The 19,945-nt window shown below is 38.8% G+C and overlaps 1 protein-coding gene across 2 annotated transcripts in view; it reads left to right on the forward strand.

Moving 5' to 3' along the window:
* The window catches only part of LOC119735021 (protein flightless-1 homolog), a 70,641-nt gene that overhangs the window by 12,768 nt on the left and 37,928 nt on the right, over window positions 1-19,945 (forward strand). For both annotated transcript variants that reach the window (XM_038208700.1, XM_038208701.1), the window contains exons 4-14: window positions 1,204-1,289; window positions 2,652-2,728; window positions 5,136-5,220; window positions 6,974-7,194; window positions 8,846-9,062; window positions 10,454-10,538; window positions 11,319-11,478; window positions 11,950-12,059; window positions 12,479-12,549; window positions 14,287-14,420; window positions 15,623-15,669. In XM_038208700.1, the coding sequence (XP_038064628.1) occupies window positions 1,204-1,289; window positions 2,652-2,728; window positions 5,136-5,220; window positions 6,974-7,194; window positions 8,846-9,062; window positions 10,454-10,538; window positions 11,319-11,478; window positions 11,950-12,059; window positions 12,479-12,549; window positions 14,287-14,420; window positions 15,623-15,669 (1,293 nt within the window). The remainder of the gene's footprint in view (window positions 1-1,203; window positions 1,290-2,651; window positions 2,729-5,135; window positions 5,221-6,973; window positions 7,195-8,845; window positions 9,063-10,453; window positions 10,539-11,318; window positions 11,479-11,949; window positions 12,060-12,478; window positions 12,550-14,286; window positions 14,421-15,622; window positions 15,670-19,945) is intronic.

Below are 19,945 nucleotides of genomic sequence, written 5' to 3' on the forward strand. Positions count from 1 at the left end.
TGTAATTTTACCTCTGTATTTTTAAATATACATGTATCTAATTATTTTTTATTGTGGGGCGGCCCTCCTCTTGTGAAATTTAGAACTGACATATATATTTTTGTTTTTTTGTTTGTATGTTTATGACTAGATGTTGTCTTAAAATTGTCCTCTGTCAATGTTTTGTTTTGTCTATTTATTATGTTTATGTGAATATATTTGTTTTATGTTGTTTTTTACCTATTGTCTGGAGATCCCTTTAAATAGTGATTTGTTTCGCTTTTGGGAAATCCTCGGGACTGTTTGCTTTTAATGTTTAAATCTTGTTTGTCCGATAGTAAATAAATCAATAAATAAATGAACAATCACTGTCATGGGTTGAGCCAGTGCTGATGACTACGCAGTGTGGATAATATCTACCGGTAGTAAGCATATAGCTCAATTGTGTCCTTCCAATTTTTAATGAGGAATAACCCCCACTTTTGACTTTTCAATTTATACATCATATTAATAAATACCTTGGAGAGTTGATAGCTTCTGATTGGTTGAGACTCGATCACGTGGGGGCATGGGCATCGCGAGGGGGGCAGGGGGGGCGCTTGTCCCCCCTGGAAAAGCCAAAAAAAAAAAAAAAAAAAAAAGAGAGAAAAAAGAAAGAAAGAGTTAAAGAGGTGCGAGGTCATGTTGCTGTAAATTTAATGGGCGGGGTGAGCAAAGTCCCCCCGCCAACCCTTAAAAAATGATAAATTGAGAATACGCTTAAAGAAGAACCAGTCGGCGATGTTCTCCCCGCCTGATATCTTTGTTTCTGACTTAAAGTCCTTTTCCTCTGTCTCAGAGGACAAGCTCCGGTGTTCTGAAGTGACACTCAAGTGGTACCTTCATCAGACTGCACCGATCTGCAGTGACCACCAGGCTTTGTTCATTACCACGGTTTCACCTCATCGTCCACAATGCGCCTAATTTGTTTGCGTATGTTGTACTTGCATGTTGCATTTCCATGTAGAGTACACTTTCAAAATTCACTCCATCAAAATTCATTGTGTTCTACAAACACGCACATGAATAAAAAAAGTGCAGAATATGCAGGATGGCTTCAAAGTATCTCCGCACGTAAGAATGAGGAGTTAGCGCTCGAGTAATGTAATAAGCTCTATGGGTATACCATTATATAATTGTAGGCTTGCATAAAAATATAAAAAAATCAACCTTTTTTCTATTTAGGATTTCAGTTACAACCAGCTGTCTGGAATACCTGAGGAGCTTGAGATGGCCAAGTCATTGTTGGTACTGAATCTTAACCACAACAAGTGAGTAGAGTACTGCTAAAAAAATACTCACTGGACCAAGTCCAGTGATTTGAGTCTGGTTGGTTTTTGAGGCCTGTGACTGAACTAGTCCCTGTGCTCCTGATTGTTGTGTTGCCTAACAGAATTTTACAAGTCCTAAATTATGTATCCCAGTATCCTCTTATGTATAATGTCAAAGTTTTTTTTTTCAAATTAAAATAAAAAACATCTTAATGAAAACAAAGCAGTTTAGGAGTGTGTTCCGAAACAGCCAAAAATATCAAATTCTGAGCTGCGATGGATAGAGTTCCCGATAGGGAATCCTATCGCAGTAAATCTGTGTTAAGTTGCACAGTTGTGTTCTGTAGCCAATCAGTGTGAGAAAGACTTTTTTACTATACCTCATAAATATTCATCAGGCAACCGGACAGTTGCATGTGCCAGTCCATTACGGCGTACATCAAATGGCGACCGGTGGTGCTCGCTTTGCGATTTTAACCGAGGAGGAAGTGGGTGAAATTTTACACAATAAAAATAAATGCAGTGTTTTGCGTGATTCAATGTTAAAGTTATTAAATGACACAAAATTAACTTTCTATTCTGTCTGTCTCCTTACATTAAAATAATGTTTCACTTTATCCAAATACTGCTCGATCAAAAACATAGTGCAATGGACAAATGAAATACCGCAGCTGCCTGATGAATATTTATGAGGTATAGTAAAACAAAAACAACATGTTTTTGTTGGGAAATAGTGCAAACAAATGAGCCCTCGGTGGTGGATTGTTAGATTTTCTGCTCTAGCCTGCTGCTTGGAAACAACTCTTTGGTCACTCACTCCTGACAGGGATTTATCAAGTCAACTCAGTCAAGTCGAGGTTTAATCTGAAAAATACAACAAACAAATGTTATCCTTATATACACAAATACAGGTACATTAAACAAAATACATTACATGACACACTACATAAACATGCCCACTGTAATCTAACATGAAACAGTATTTTCCTGTGCTGATACTGTATAGCATTACAATTCCAATGAGTATCTGAAACACTTTCAATATGCCCTGATATAAATCGTCACAAATCCACTCAATAAAGTTACACAAAAACCACATCATGATATCAAACTTACGACTCTGCCGAGCTCTAGACACATTCCACAACAGCTACAGAAATGTAATAATGCAATCGTGCAATGACATGTATTTACTGACAGTTTTCCCCAGCACTACAGTTTATCTGGTCGATCTGACCACTGCAAAAGCTTGACAGCCAGTAACACACAATACAAAGCACGTCTACCCATACGATGTACGCAGTCACATTCTACCACAGACATTTGAGTAAAATATCTTAAATTTGTTGTTTTGTTTAACAGTATCTCCAGCATTCCTCAACAGCTGTTTATCAACCTGACTGATCTGATCTATCTCAACATAAGTGACAACAAACTTGGTAAGCTGGGGATTCAATTGAATTTTGTAAGCAGTCTTAGGGACCACGAATAAAGTCGGGAACGCATCCCAACCCGTCAGAACAGGTCCGGACACGTGAGTCCGGACGCGTGAGCATGCCATTGGACTCACTCTTGGATACTACTGCGTTCCTTTGCATTCCTCAGAGTACGATTGTGTGCAGATTAGGTCCAGTGAACACAGGGGAGTTGATCTGTATCTCATTACCCGGGGCCTATTTGATGGAGCTGCTAAGCACACAAAATTTGCTTAGCACAAAAAAAGTATGGCTTAGTAAAAGCAGGTTACCACTCAAAACTCCATGTGATTTTCATGCTAAGCAAACAACAGCTGAATACCAATCACAAACAATATACTAATACATCATATGGACATTTGGTTGGCAATCCTGTCTTGCCAAGGCAGACTTTTCATGCTTTTGTGCTAAGTAGCCCCATGAAATTGGCCCCAGACTGTATGTTTTGCCCTATTCATCGCAGGATTGAACATCAACAAAAGAGGCTTGGTCAGTGTCACACTACCTCTTAGAGCTTTTCTACGGACATTTTTAAGGGGGAAGTCAACACAACAAGTGCATAGGGACACAAACAAATTAAAAAAAAAAAGGGCCAACTAGATTTATGGGTTCTCAAAATAGATTCACCTAAAAGGTCTCTTATTTACTACCTAAATTTACAAGTTCCCAAAACTATGTGATGAAATTACACTCGACTGATCGAATGGAATTTGGGCGCAGAAAAGTTTTAAAATATCAAGTGTTCGTTACCAAATTTACAATTTCAAAGTTATAAAATGGACGCCACATTTAGAAAGAGGATTTTACATGAGTTGCGCTAAAATTATTTTAGACTCTAAAATTCAGTAAATAATGTCTCCAGAAATCTAATTGGTAAAATAGCTCATGATATCTAGATGCATTGAAGCTGTGTCTACATAATTCTGCATAGCGGCATGTTCCAATCTAGGTCACTTTCAAGTCAATTGTGTCAATCAATTTTATCAAGTCTATCAATTCTTCAAATATTTCAATTCTCAAACCTTCACTCCTTACTTGTTCTTCAAATTTTCAATTTCTAAACTTTCCTTCAAATTTTGTGAATCTTTAACTCAAACACTCTTTGTTTGACCCTTAGTGTTTTACCACTGTAATTATTTCTATTAACCTTAATTCTCAACTTGCAACAAGTAACAACTTCGAATCACCAATTTACCCGTGAAGTTTCAAACTTTCACTTCTGAAACGTTAACCACAAGATCTTCATTCAATCTCAGAAATGCACAATTTGTTTCTTAGATTCACTATCAATAACCAGATCTTCAATTTGACATCAAAATTCGCAAGTCGTAATTTACTTTAAGTTTTATCAATTTTCTCTTCTGTTTAAGTTCAAACCTTTCTGTTTCTATATTACTCACACTTTACTCTTTAAGTAACACTTCTTCAATTTTTGTTCAAACACTTCTTTCAATTTTGAGAAGAAAAGAGTGGCTCTATCAGGGTTTTCTCTCCAAAGTCTTCCACAGTGGCATTCTCCTTTATTCTTTCAAATGGTACTTCACTTGATTCGGAGAAAATTTACCAAGACGATGAAAAATCCCAAGAAACTGGAACGTTATTTTCGTTCCGGTTGAGACACTGATAAATGTCAAGCAATTAAAGGTAATTTTTTTCTGAGGTGTTTTCTCATCAAGTGTCTTGCCGAAAAGTTGACAGTCGGATCCTATCTGCTACAAAAATAAAGTCCTTTTTCTGTTGATTTATTGTTATATCTCGAATATTAAAAACTTATTTGTAATATAAAAGAGTGATTGGACAGACGTCATACAGTGAGCAGTTTTTACGCAAAATGAAACTTTTGTTTGTACCCCCTGCCCTGCAAACAGGGCAGTGGGAAGGGCTGATGAGCTTCACAGAATCTTGTGAAGGAAGTGGGGATGGAATTCTGGGTAACTCATCATGACCTATATAAAGACATAGAACTGCAGCTGTTTAACGCGGATAGCTAATGTGCGCAAATGCTATCCAAAAACTTTCTCATAGAAATCATATATTCCACACTGGATGTGATTTCTTTTTCTTTGTGAACCATGCGGACAGATTTGAGCATCGCATACATGTAATTTGCAATTTGTACCTTCGTGAATTGGAAGGTAGGGAAGTAGTCAAGCTGACCTTACACCTCGGAACCAGTAATTCCCACTACTTCCCCTCAAACCATGCTGTATTTGTATATTACCAGCCTTGAGTTATTCTTAACAAATCTTTAACTCATGAATTGTGTACAGTTTCAATGAAAACATCCCCATTAACTCGGACAACAACTTGACAACAGGTTCAAATGTCACTCTTGTCAATTTTTCTTGTTTACTCTGAATATCCTCAACAGAGACACTCCCACCACAGTTGAGACGACTTGGTAATCTACAGACCTTGATACTGGACAACAACCCACTCCTTCATGCACAACTCAGGTCAGTTTCTATATGTGCAATTGTCTCTGCATGAATACATACATGCACAGGTACCTGCATCTGTGTCGTAGTGAAGACCACACACTAATGCATTCCACAGAACGTAACATACGAGTTAAGTGAGAATTAAACGAGGAACTTTAAACATGGAAAACAGATAGCTTGTTTCCATGTTCAAGTTGATTAAAATTACTTATTTCTTGGGCAAATTAGATCTCAGTGTGGTCTGGAAAGATCTTGGCGAGATCTCAAAATGAGCTTTTTACCTGAAGTTTAAAGTTGACTGCAAAATAAGATATTGATACTTGTATATCACACTGAAATAATATAATCTAGTCAACTGGACTTACTTTTAAACTTGCGACGGTTTCACGTTCTATCCCGGACGCTTCTTCAGGCCGACTGATCTTCTGGCGGCAATTGGTTGATGACCCGTGACGGGGTCAAAGAACTATCAAAACGTCGAGGGATCTTCTTGATAGCTGAACTGTAGGTCCCTGCCAAGTAGTGGCGCAGACCCCCTCCTATGTTGAGAGACAGCTCCTCCCGTTTCACATATACAGCCTCTCTAACACCCCTTTCGAACCATTCAGCTCCCGAAGGATTACCCAAAAGAAATATGTTTTCTGTCGAGGGGTTCTCCAACTGAATGGCACATGCAAAAACAAAAAGCAATGAATATAAAATGAAGTTTTAAAATTATAAAAAGAAAAGGTTCAATAAAGTTAAATATATAAGCAAAATTTCGGCCATCGCGTCTGAAACTGTTGGGAATCAGGATAAAATTCGAGAATATCGGATGATGTAGGCTAACGCTGCCAGTCTGGAAATGGTTTACGGCACTTTCCTGTAAAATCTGGAGTCGGGTGTCGCCACCGGCGGCCGAGGTTTGTCATTATAATTCACGTACTAGTAAGTGTTTTTTGACAAGATCTTCACCTGAGAGAGGCAAACCGAAGAGTGTAGGTTTCGTTCGTGAATGTGATCAAGCCTCGATGTGGTCTTGGCCTGTGGTCGGTTAACAGCACGTTGGCTGTTGGATTAACCACCCTCCCTCCACTGAGCCAAAGTGGTCTTCCGGAGACGAGCGCCGGAAAACTGTATCCCACATTTATACGTCCTAAACCAAAAACACGTATGTCTGAAACCATGAACATACATGTAGGTCAATTTCACCAAAAACATAAAAAAAAATGTTTTCTTTGATTGTTTTCTTCAGTTTGGTCCCTCTTACAAATCAAACTGCATCAGTTTCCATTAAAGGACTAAATACTTCAAAGCGATTTTGATAGGACCACAAGAAATGAAAAATATACTTGTTCCAAGTATGTCCGAAACCGAGGGGTTTTTCGGACCTGAGGGGTTTTTCGGACCTGAGGGGTTTTTCGGACCTGTCGCACTTATTGAGAACGGTATTACAATCAATTTTTCAGGAATTACAGTTCTTCCAGGGATGCTTAAAAAAACGTCCAAGTTTCCGGAATTGCCCAAGTATTAGCTAAAACTGCGGGTATTTTTACATATTTTTTTAAATCAGGAATCTATGTCATGAAACTCAAATTTACAGTGGGTGATGTAAAAAAAAACAAGCAAGGGGTAAAATATGAGCTTGTGGTGGTGTAGAGAGAGGGGCAATATAACATTGTATCAGGTTGGCCCACCCTGCTAAAACCACTTGTGGAGAACACTTCTATTTGATTTTCTCCTTCATCCACTTGACTCTCTTCCCTCGCCTTGCTCACTATCTCCACAGACAACTCACCTCCCTGACCCAGCTTCAGAGCCTGCACCTACGCAACACCCAGCGCAATCTTAACAATGTCCCCCCTCAGATGGATGCCCTGGTCAACCTGTCTGATGTGGACCTGTCCTTCAATCATCTCAGCGGGGTCCCTGAAGGCCTGTACAAGCTCAGCTCCCTCAAGAGGCTAAACCTAAGCAGCAATGTCATTACGGAGCTGTCCAGCGCCATGGGTGAGTACGGGAACAAGAATTTGTTCACTTATCTTAACCCTGAAAGTATCTAATCTTTAGATGACAAATGACAGACTTTAGATGTTTACACCATAGAGCTGTCTCTCACAAGTTTGCTGTGGCATAAGCACAACCATTTTTCAAATGAAAGTATTCTAGTGTCTGGGGTGACCGTGGGTCCAAAACAACAATGATACCCAAGAGTCATTATTCATTAGAGGTGTACTTGTGCACATCTGTAATTGATCCAATTGCCATAAATATAAATGCCACATGTGGTGAATAACCCCTTCAAGTGCTGTTCCCCTTGCAGGCATCTTGGCTGTAGACAATGCACAGGTTTGTTCAACAGTTGTTGACTGATCCGAGGTGGGCATATTATCTTGTTCCACTTGAGTGATGTATGCCAGCGGGGAGCTGAGATCATCATGCTTTCTATAGACTGTAAAAATATCACAGTAGTCAACATGGGTTTACCAACAAGTGTAAAATCGAGTTTTTACTTGCCCTCATTTAGAAAAAAATAGAAGATATGACTCTGCCTTGATACAGTGTAGTAATGAGAATCAGGTCCCTATTTGTTTTAAACCTGAAAGATTTCTAACTTCTCCATTTTACTTTTATCCCCTTAATCCAAGTTACCTTGATGATTTCTAAATTACCTGTCCAAAATCACCCTTCATTCCCGTCAAAAGCATCTATGATGTTATGTACATGAATAACTCTGTCACTCGAAATGCCTGCATCGGTACCTCCACTTAACTCGAAGCTGTGTTCGGCCAATCCACCAGAAACCGCTGCCGAAACAATGAAAACCCCCCCCCCCCCAAAAAAGACATCGTTATCGTAACTTTTTTTCATGGGTTATTAGTACTGCCCAATGCACTTTGCCTTTTCAGTCTACTTCATTCGCTTACCCAAATAGCTACTTCATGTGCATATTTATTCAGCCGACAGGCTCAAACACTAAAAGATTTAATCAACCAATGAGCCCCGTCTCAGGGCCTACCTGTCATGCCACGTCATGAATCGCGGGTTCGCGGGATCAAGTGCAATCCCTTTTTAGCCAAGTCGGCTTTCTTGAGTTATTATTATTACTTCTGTTTTACAGTTAGTTAATATAAAAAAAAAGCAGTGCATTTAATTATGACTCCATAGACGGGTCCCAAGCCAGCTGGCTTTGGGCATAACTCGCCTCGAGACAGGTACGTCTCCCGAGTTATTTCTCAATCCTTTCCCGTCATCATTGTTTTCCATAAAGGCCTTAGGGGAGACAGTGCGTAGTATCCCCAGAGAGAAGTGTGCATGTGGTTATCTCCACAAGGTCTGTTAGTCGCCCTGCACATGGGGCCCCTGTCCCGAAGTCAGACTTTCGGTCATTCAGGGGACTATCGAAACGTTTTGAGGAATACAGCAGTCTCGACCGTTCCCTGTTCGTTTCCCCTAAGCTTGCAGTGGGCTAGGACCTAGTGAGACGTACAGCGGGGGTATATCGACAGAGGTCGTTCCCTTCCCCCTGACCGTCCCAGGCTATCTCGGTAGTGCGGCGTATACATATATGCACAACATCATTTGGGGGAACTACCGCCTGTATCCAAGCCTAATCAGACACTTCAATCAATCAATCAATCAATCTCTCTCTCTGTAACAGACACATGGGTCAACTTACAGACCTTGAATCTGTCGCGGAACAAGCTAAGCTGTCTTCCATCGGCTTTATGCAAACTTACCAGCCTCAAGCGGCTGTACATCAGCTGCAACCAGATTGATTTTGATGGCATACCCATTGGAATTGGCAAACTCATGAATCTGGAACAGTTTGTGGCTGCAGACAACAACCTGGAGTCAATACCTGAAGGACTGTGCAGGTCAGTTACCCAATTTGTAGCTGTTTTGGCATAGTTTTGGTTGGCTTTTTACGAACGAGTCAAGAAAAGCCTTTGTTTTGTGTTTTTAAGGGTTTTGATTTTTTTTCTTTCCACTCTTTTTCATAGACTTTCTACACATTTTTATTCTACACCCTATTATTTTACGCTTTCATTGATCTAATTATTTTTAAACTTGGCATAGACATTTAACATCAGCTTAGGAAAATCCTAATCATCTTAATTAATCTAGACTAACTGTTCTTAATTTAAAGTTTGATTTTTATCCCCTTGGCTGTAAGCTTGAGGGGGATATTGTGATAGTGAATTCCTGTGTGCATATGCATGTGCGTTTGTTTGTGATGTAAATCGAGGACACACATGCAACATCATCAATTAATTGAGGACAGAAACTGAATCGAAGACTCCTCGGTTTGCAAAACCAAGGAGAGCTGTTGTTAAAAAGTGCAAACAAAGGTAAAGGGAATAGGAACAAAAGAAAATCCTAGATTTACACCATAAATAAACGTGTGTGTGTGTGTGTGCCATTTTGGTTAGGTTCACTGTAAGTTCAGTCATCAATCTCAACCAAACTTGAAAGGTGGTCTGTGGAGAGAAGGCAGATGTCACAAAAATACTTTCCAATATGAATATTTACGAGGTCTCTGGAGATCTCAGCTCAGTATTACTAATGACTCTAATATATGTCAGGAGCAGTTCTAATATTAATGACTCTACATGCTGCAGTGGCAAGAGGAACGTACCAGGACTCACTGACATTAGGCTGCACAGAGTCCCGTGTCTCACACAAACTCCCCATTAAACCCAAACTCCCCATTCAACTGAGAACTGGTACCTGCCAGATTGACAATCAACACAGTCACTGAAAATTGTCCTTACTAACTGCCTGTACATGTACATGTACAGGGTGAGTCAAAAAAGCGAAACCCAAATGTCGGGACTATTGTTTTAGTGAAGTTCTGCATGTAGCACTTTCAAAATCTAGGATATGAAAGCCCAAATCATAAGCTATCTTTTAGTTCAAGAATTATTCAAATCACTCATGTACTTTTCAAGTTACGGAATTTTAAACACAACCACAGTTCTAAAGTTCTGTCCACGGATCACAAAAAAAGGTGTGCGTTCTTTCAGCAAAATGAAAACAATTCACGCACATGAGTGATTTGAATGATGCTTGTACTAAAAGAAACCTTATGAATTGGGCTTTCATATCCTAGATTTTGAAAGTGCTACATGCAGAACTTCACTACAACAATGGTCCCGACATTTGGGTTTCGTTTTTTTTTACTCACCCTGTATACAAACTGCTAGGAGATTGCTCAAGTTTTACTTGCAGTATTTTAAAATTGAAGTCTTTCACGTTGTAATTGTAGATGTCCCAAAATCAAGAAATTGATTCTGACTAAGAATAGAATCCTGACACTCCCCGAAGCCATCCACTTGATCACAGACCTAGAGGTAAGATAGTGTTTTAGAAATGTATTCTCCAAGAAAATTGGGGACAATAAAGTGCAACATTCAAGAACTCTGGAGTCTAAGGAAAAATCAGTATTCCAAACATTAAACCTTATCTCATACATGTATATTGAACAATCTTTCTTGTTGTTCCTAGGCTGTTTCAAGTGGGAACAGTATGAGCCTTCTGAGTTCTTAGACTCAACATTCTGATATGTGCTATAAAATTTGCTGACCCTTGAAAAAATCTTGAAATGGGAGACAGTGCAGACAGTGTGCTCATTCTGAGTGTTAAGACAGTTTCATAGTCTAATCTTGACTCAAAAAATGGAAATTTTTTTCATCTTTAAGTGTCTGTGGGATAAGAATCCTTTTAAGCAATTTTATTTTTGAAATACTAATTCACCAAACGGGGTTTACATGTATGCACATACTAAGTTTGATTTGGATGTAAGTCTTTTAAATAACTAAAAACTTGTACAAAGTCCAACAGATTTGGGGGAGAAGAATATTAAAAGAAAATCACAAACAAACATAAGGCTTTTCAAGCGTTGTGGGAAAGACCAGATTGCTTAATAACCAAAACGACAGCCAGGCTGTCATTTTGGTTATTAAGCAATCTGGTCTTTCCCACAACGCTTGAAAAAGCCTTGCCTCATCCAACAGATTTAAAGGTTTTTCATGTTAGAGACAGTGCAAACAATCCAAGCATTTTGAAGTCTTGAGACACTCTGAAACTGTAATCTGGACAGGTAAAATTAATTGATGGTTTCTCCTTTAAAGGTTCTGGACATAAGAGATAATCCAGATTGTGTCATGCCACCAAAGCCAATGCCCCAGCAGAAGGGTAGTGGAGTGGAGTTTTACAACATTGACTTCTCTCTCAGTCACCAGCTTCGACTGGTTGGAGCGCTACCACCAACCCCAGGTGGAGGTTCACCAGGTAAACTAACGAGATCTGTTAATCCTCCCAAATCCTACCCTATGCAATAAACAATTTGCACAAATTGTTTGGACATTAAAGATACATTGCACACTTGCTTGCGCAACACGAAGCCTGTCTATACTGCTCTTCAGCTTTCCACATGCATGCATGATATCACTCAGTTCATCAAGATGAACACATCCGGATCTCATCGGAGTCAAAATTTCATGTTACACTGGAAAAGTGTTTAAGACCAGCCAGCCATGTCTTTATCAACCATTTAAAACCAGGCACGTGACGGGCTCTCGACCAATAGGAATTGGTAAACTGTCTTAGGTATTTATGAATTTTTTATTAACTTTGGATTTGACTAGTGATGGACGAGAATACAACTCTGGCATTAGGCCATTTGCAAAAAGCTGTATTGCTGCTGTACAAGTGCTATTTGAATTTGAATTTGGGACCTGAGTTTTCAGATTTTCCTTGCAGCCTCCAAGGATCCCTTGGCACGTAAGCTGCGTCTAAGGCGACGGAGACAAGAGAGCATGTCACGAGCACAGACCAAGGACCAGGCTGGTGAACAGGCCAAAGTTTTAAAGGTACGTGGCAGAGTTATAACCAGGTCATCACAAGTCCACATAAGTAATGATAACTTTTCCCATCTCAAGTGAAGTGGCAAGAAATTCAACTTGACTGTTACAATGGCATGTCTTTGTCATTTTTTCTCACCCTGTTACTATCGACTTGACTTGTGATTGACTTGTGAAATCTTGACCTACTTACAACTCTGGTAACTGGGTAGCAATAAGGATTCTACTGGGACTAGGGCACAATTTCATGCAGCTGCTGATAAAAAAAAAAGGTGCTGTGCAAATTTACACTGAGGGCAGTTACAGACAGTAAACATGTACATTACATGACAGTTTGGTCGGTAATGTGTTTTTGCAAAAACAAATCTTTTGCAAGAAAAATGAGAAAATGTTTTTATACACATTTTTATTTGATGTTCCTTTTTTAGGGAATGAGTGATTTGGCCAAAGACAAGAATGAAGGAAAAACTTCGGGTTCCGATGAGCAGGAAGAAGTGAAGTAAGCAATATGAGGGGCAGCCATTACTCAGAGCTCTCCAAGTTGACTATATTTATTTGTTCTTTTGTGTTCTTTTGTGTTGCTGTTTTTACCAGCCTTGTCCTTTAAGGCTTGTGCATCCATAGCAACATTTTCAGTTCGTGAATGTGATTGAAGTTGTGAAATGATGTGCTCTCCACTTTTATATTTTCATTATTAACCCAAGGGCTGTACTACCATGGGCACGTCTCAATACATGAGTACTGGTCCAAAACACCAACAAATAATCCATTAACGAATTAGACAAGTTCAATTAAACAAGTTTAATGAAAACCGGAGGCGTAAATCCCGGGTGGGGGGGTATATATCCCCCCAATTCTTTATCGGGGGGATGGGCTATTGCATCATTCCCCCCCCCCCCACTCTTTCGTGGCAAGAAAAAAAAACAACAGATTTTTTAGGTGTTTTTTGAACTTCCTAACAATGAGAATGTATTCCATAGTACTGAAAAGGGAGAAAATTTACAAAAGCTTTAAATGCACCGTTTTGATGTGAGGTTTGTACCTCAACACTACGAGAGGTCAATGTCTCACGAGAGGTCAATGTCTCACGAGAGGTCAATGTCTCAAACTATTTGGAAGTGGTTTGGATAGGACAACATTCCAACAGTCTGCTGTGGTCAGTTTCCTGTTTGTTCTGTGCAGTTATCTATACCCCCTACCTGACAGAAGGCAGGAAACAAGGCTAATCAAACACATGATATGTGGAGTAGATAGTCTTACAGCAAGTACAGATGCTGCCTTTATAATAAACTAAACTATTAATCAACTTATCACTGCTTTTCTCTGAAACCACCTAGTGACTTTGAGATGTGGTTGGCAAATAGTCTGGTTCCTGGACCAAAAGATTAAACTTGTTTAGTAACTACTCCTGAGTGCTCAACTACTTTCGAGTGCTTTCCACTACTCGCCCAGACCTATTCCTAACTGTGATCTTCAGCATGAAACCATTGGTCTCCATTAACAAGACTGGATAGCATGCTTGTATACTTGTATGCAGTGAGGATTCATAAAACTCGCAGAGCTGGAGTGGGGGTTAGTGCATGCATACATTTGTTACTGCTTAGCCCAAAAATATATCGAAAGAAAACAGTTTGAAGGGGTGAAATCAGACGGGATTGGTATTTTGCTTCGATTTCAGTAGAAATATTATATGACATAAATATCCAATACAATCTTGAGTGGATAAAAGTTAAACTTTTCATTTTAAAATAATACAATAATATTTTGAAATAACGCAACTTTTTCCTGATTCGCAAAGATGAAAATGATATGGATGAGTTGAAAGTGGAAGATACATGTATTAAAGACCGGATGTGATGATGTACATGTTATCATGTCACAGCAAGTATTCACACTTGGCATTCACAATAGTTGAACACATTCAACTGCAGAGAATTTCTTTGTGACATCAGGTTTGCTTTTCATTAGCAAATGTGAATGAAGTATGAACTGGCTTTATATCCACCCAAATGCTGTCCCAGTTTGCTTAGTGTAGTGATGCATTCAGAACTTGTGAGACCAGCCATTTCTTGACATGAATGTTGGTGCCAAGATTTGATTGTGCAAGTTGGTTTATACTGAACAGCATTTTTCCAGATTGAGGAGTGTATTTTAAGGGGATAACTGTGCCGTACAAAGGTTACTGCAATGTAATTATTTCTCTTTTCCGCTTCTAAACCAAACCCTAATATTCCAGGCCCAAGAGTTGGCTAGATGCCCTTGAGAAGCCACAGCTAGACTACAGTGACTTTTTCCCTGATGACTTGGGACAAATCGAGGGGCTGACTATCTGGCAGATTGAGAACTTCGTGCCTCTGATGATTGATGAAGGTACCCTAACCTTATGATTGTGAAATGTGTGTAGTTCTCAGAGTTGTAACGAGTCACTGACTTTTGTGACTTGAGTCAAGTCAAGTCAAATTATAAAGTGACTCGAGTCGAGTCGAGTCATTAGGTCAAGAAGGTTGAGTCGAGTTGAGTCACAGTGTGTAGTCAAGTCGAGTTGAGTCAAATATTATTTGAGTCAATTTGAGTCATGATTATTTGAACTCTATGTAACAAGTAAAGACAAGAGAGAAAGTCATTTGTATCATCAACAGTTAACAAGAAGTGAAACTTCAGTCTTATAGGCTTTCTGGTTTGGCTTCGGATCTAGAATGTTTTCCTTTGATAAAAGGTCATGACCCACTAATCATGAAATCCAGGATTTTTAAAATTATTTTTGAGGTTTAAGGAGCCAGCAGCAGACAAAAAATACAACAACAAAAGCAGCTGGAATAATTCAATAGGTCCCAAGAAGCATGTAATGCACAAAGAAATCAATATCAGAGTGGCCTAAACCCTCAAAATAAAAACACACATCGAAGGTGTGTCTTGGATTTGTCAAAATTGTGTGTAGAACTATATACCAGTTAGGCCCAGGCCCCCTATAGCCACTCTAAAAAAACTACTAAAAAAAGGTAAATAAATAAAGCAAATCTGGGGCTACTCGGTCAGGGTGTGACTCGACACAATCATCTGCAGACAGACATTTTCTTCATCATTTTCATCCAATAAATCCCCCTGAATATCCAAATGATTCATTATTCAGCCAAACACATCAGCTACAGAATGCCTACCTTTGAAATAAGTACCTCCTACTGTAAACCGGATTGGGAAAACCCTCAATGTTGAGTACAAAATTCAAAGAACATGATGGATATCATCGTGTTTACGTTGCAGTGATCTTACAAATGATGAGCGTTTATCCTGTCTGAACTAAATCAATATTCAGTTTGAACATTTTAACTGATGATGTCATAAAACCGGAAGTAACATGTACGTGTAAATAAAATGTATACTGAAATTTGAACAACACGAAAGGATGCATTTCAAATGGTTTCATTGGAAAAGGATGAATTTTGTGGTTTTCTTTTAATGACAATATTCACAACTTAAGCGGGCAATGTTCCATATAATAGTTGTCGTCTCGATCAACCAGAGTTTGTAACTCAACAAACGTGAATCTCTTTTCTGTAATCTTTTATCTCTAGCACTCTATGGCAAGTTCTATGAAGCTGATTGCTACATCTTGTTACATGTAAGTACAAATGTTTGAAAAATATACGCCCTTTTTGACCAAGGCTGTGAGGGTGGCATCCCATTATTAGGCCTGTATTGTAGCTTTCTGAGGTGCTCGACCAGTGGGTCCCTGGTGCCTTAAACGATCTGTGGGCATTACGGCCAATTGTAAGGGCACAAAGGCCGGTTGAAAAAAAATGTAGGATACAAAAATGTGATGCTGTAGTCTTTATGTGAGTGCACATACCAGAATCATTTATGTCTATGATGTTCTCATAGTACTGTACAAGAAATTGAATAAGGGCAATTCCACACCAAAGTGGACATGACACCAAAAAATTCAAATACATGTGACTTAAACAAATTTGGCATCAAATGAAAGATAAAAGTCTATATTTTCAAGATTTGAAGTCGGAATTTCATTTTTTATACATTTCGGTACCATAAAATAGGATTATGTAATAATACTGTTTTAATCCTAAAAATGTGATTAATAGTGATATGAAAGTATTCTACCAATAGACACACAAAAATATGTACTAATGCCATCAGTTTCTGTCATGAAAAAGTATTGGTCTTGAAAAACTGACTGAAACTTGTTTTCAACATTTTGCGTAATTTGTTTCGCTTCAGTGACTTCTAATATTTCAGCCTTCGAAAATGTCCTTCCGTTACCGAAAAAATACATATTTTTAATTTATTTTTAAAACTTGCAGTATGAATGCATTGAAAGTTATCGTGCAAAGCAAGTTTAGGTAGGCCTTCAATATGACATTATAACTGACACTGCTGTACTTCTCGTTTTTTAATTACAATTAATTAAATCACGTCCTTCCGTTACCAAATTGGTAACGGAAGGACAGTAACGGAAGGACAAATCGTATTTTTATCAAATGTTACGACATTTGCGCTCATGTTTGAAAAATGAAAATCACTGCAAATACATGCATGTATAATGAGCATTGAAAGGACATTCATGTGACCCACCTTCACAAAAGCGGGATAAGCAGGGCAAGGTGTTTATTACAAAGGATGGCACAGGCATGTACAACATGTACAATGTACATGTACATATATGCTGATGTACCAGTACTTGCAGTTGTACATGTACATGTATGGAGTTGTTGCAGAAAATCAAATCATAAAGTTGCTGCCATCAGCATTCATGGACAATAGAGAAAGATACGAATTCTGTGAAGCCATTCCAGAAGCAAATTAAGTCAAAAATGAGATGGCAGAAAGTACTGGTACTTTGGGGCACTTTCATTCAATTTACATGTGTAAGACATGTGAGGTGCAAGCTTTGACAAATTATGCCCAAGTTAACAATTTCAGTTTAGATGTTTATAAATTAATTGTTACTACTCTCAATCATTGTAATTTGATTTCAAACATTGGTTTTAGAGTTCAATTGAAAGCAACACCTAACTGAAGCCATCAGTTCTACCGGTAGATGTTTTTACCTTAAATGTACATGTAGGCTGGTCGCCCCCCCCCCCCCACCCTTTTAGGTAAACCTTTGAACCTACCGGTATTATTATTAAAAGTTGTTGGTGAACATGTAACCAATATACTCAAGAGTTCAAATACTGTGTATTTAAACTTTTAAGGATTGAGGTGATGGGTTTGAAGTCTATTTCTGTAGTAGTCCTGCGTTCGTGAATTATGTGTTTTGGGTTGTTTTCGTTTTTCTTTTGTTATCATTAATTAGCAGGCTTCTATCTTTATCTCAATAGTTTCTCGGGTATAATTATTTATGCCAGGTCTGCATATTGTTGATTTCACATTCAGTTACACATTTCAGCAATTTGTTTCACTTGTATAATTAGTGTAAATTCACATTTTGTTCATGCTATTATTGAGTAAACCTTTTGTCCTTCCGTTACCGTCCTTCCGTTACCAATTTATAATCTGCTTAAAACGTTGTAATTATATTACCGAAACACTTAAAGTCAAATGAAAGGCGGTATAGTATAGATAAAGCTTCAGGGATTCCATTTCCTACCTTTAAAATATAATTGCCCCATAAAATTCACAGAGTTTACGCAAAATGCGAGTAAGTTGGAAAACCCTTGTCCGTTTTACCGTCCTTCCGTTACCGACCTCATTAATATTCATAATTCATAAACGGGAGGCATTCATGCCCCCCAAAAGTGTGGAAAGTGAAAGTAGCATTATAGCAATACAATTGTGACATTTGTTTGCTGTAACTATGAACAGTGTCTGTGATACACACATTTGAAATTTTGTTTAATGAGTGAAAACGTCCTTCCGTTACCGTGGAATTGCCCATAATGTGACACCACATTACACTAGGGGGTGCTCTTCAGGATCAAATAGCATCAATTGGCATCAAATAGCCGCATTTTAAAAGCTTGTGTACTTCGTTTCACCACTTTTCCGTGCTATTGAATACATTTTGGTCGTTGGGATGTTGAAAAATTACCTCAAAATCCACATTTTTATTTCTCATCACGAAAAAAGAGGGGGATGATTCAATAGCCTATCAATAGGGGGGCCTGACACCACATTACACTAGGGGGCACTCTTCAGGATCAAATAGCATCAATTGGCATGAAATAGCCGCATTTTAAAAGCTTGTGTACTTCGTTTCACCACTTTTCCATGCTATTGAATACATTTTGGTTGTTGGGATGTTGAAAAATTACCTCAAAATCCATATTTTTATTTCTCATTACGAAAATGTAGGGGGATGATTCAATAGCCTATCCCCCCTGGTGAAACAGTGGGGGGATATATACCCCTCCCCCCCCCCCCCCTGATCAATGATCCAGGGTGTGATTTGTCCGGATTTTTCCGTATTTCCGGATTTTTAGTCTATCGTCTGCGGAATTTTATGCGGATTCCGAATTTCCAACGTTTTCTGTTTCCTTAATATCGCCCGAAAACTTCTGGCGAAATATAGGCTCTAATTTACGATAATGGATGGACTGGTGACACAGTCTAATAAGCAGTGCAGTCAAGAACCTAGACATCAATGCAGTGTGTGCAGTGGAGTACTTGAGGACCAGACTAAAAATAATTTTCAGTGGGTTTGCACCTCGTGTTTGTATTGCGTGTGGATGTGTGTGTATTGTGCATTTACGTGCAGTGACGATCGTGAGCTAGCAATTCGCAAACAAGTTGGTGTCAATATTGGTTGGCGCGATGAGACCCATCAGCAGTGCGAGATTTTGTCAAGGAATTTAAGAGTATGGTTAGAAGAACTGGTAATAAAGTGTCACTGTGGATGGAAATCAGTTTGAGCTGCAGTAGTGCTTTGAAAAATAGCCATCACCAACACAAAATTTCAAAAGTGTTTTGGAAGCCTGGGAGTTTAAAGTAAGATTAGTATTACTATTAGTAACTTTTAAGCACCGTTCATATTTTTGTGTGTGAATCGTTTCTTTCTCTCTGCAAACATGCAAAAATAATAACATCACACACAGAAAAAGACATTATTGAATCAATCACGTATGGATTATATTATTTATGGATTTATATTTATTATATTATTTGTTTTCTTTACTGAAGCGACAAAATTTGCAAACATTACAGAAATTACAGTACATAAAATGTACATGCCCTATATACGGACATACGTGCATGTACATGTATACATGTACATGTACATCTATACAAGTACATGTACAATAATACATGTACATGTACAATAATACATGTACATGTTTACATGTCAACCGAAGTTCGTGGACTTTTCGTTTTTGTCCAATCACACCCCTGATGATCACCAAAAGGGGCTGATCCATGCCTGCTGTGGAGCCGAAGAGATGTGTCTTCGAGGAATATAACGACTGCGTAGAACCAGCTGGGTATAGTCTGGGGCTGCTTCAGTTCATCAGCACAGCACAGCAGGCGCTGGTGACCTGCAGCTGGTAACACGGTGGTTTTGTTGATATTATCCACGAACATTCTGATCTTGTCTAACTATCGTTTGATCGGCCCAGAATTCCTGTTTCAGCAGGACAATGCACCGCCGCATATTGCGTTGATTACACAGGAATATCTAGCCGACACAACCCAAGATTTCACTTTAAAAATGGGGGCAGTTGGGAATTTGCCGGTAATGGAAAACCCCGACCTGAATCCGCTGGAAAATTTGTGGAAGCTGGAAAGGCAAGTCCATTGCCAAGTTTGGCCGCGTAATCAAGCTGAGTTGTTCCAAATTCTTTAGTGGATTTGGTATGGCCTGCATCATCCAATCCTTGCCAATCTGTTGATGTCAATGAGCAGGCGGATTTTTTTTCTGAGAAAATTATGCTACTGGTGTGCCT

This window comes from Patiria miniata, unplaced genomic scaffold (assembly GCF_015706575.1).
Source record: "Patiria miniata isolate m_02_andy unplaced genomic scaffold, ASM1570657v1 HiC_scaffold_28, whole genome shotgun sequence".
NCBI classification, from domain to species: domain Eukaryota; kingdom Metazoa; phylum Echinodermata; class Asteroidea; order Valvatida; family Asterinidae; genus Patiria; species Patiria miniata.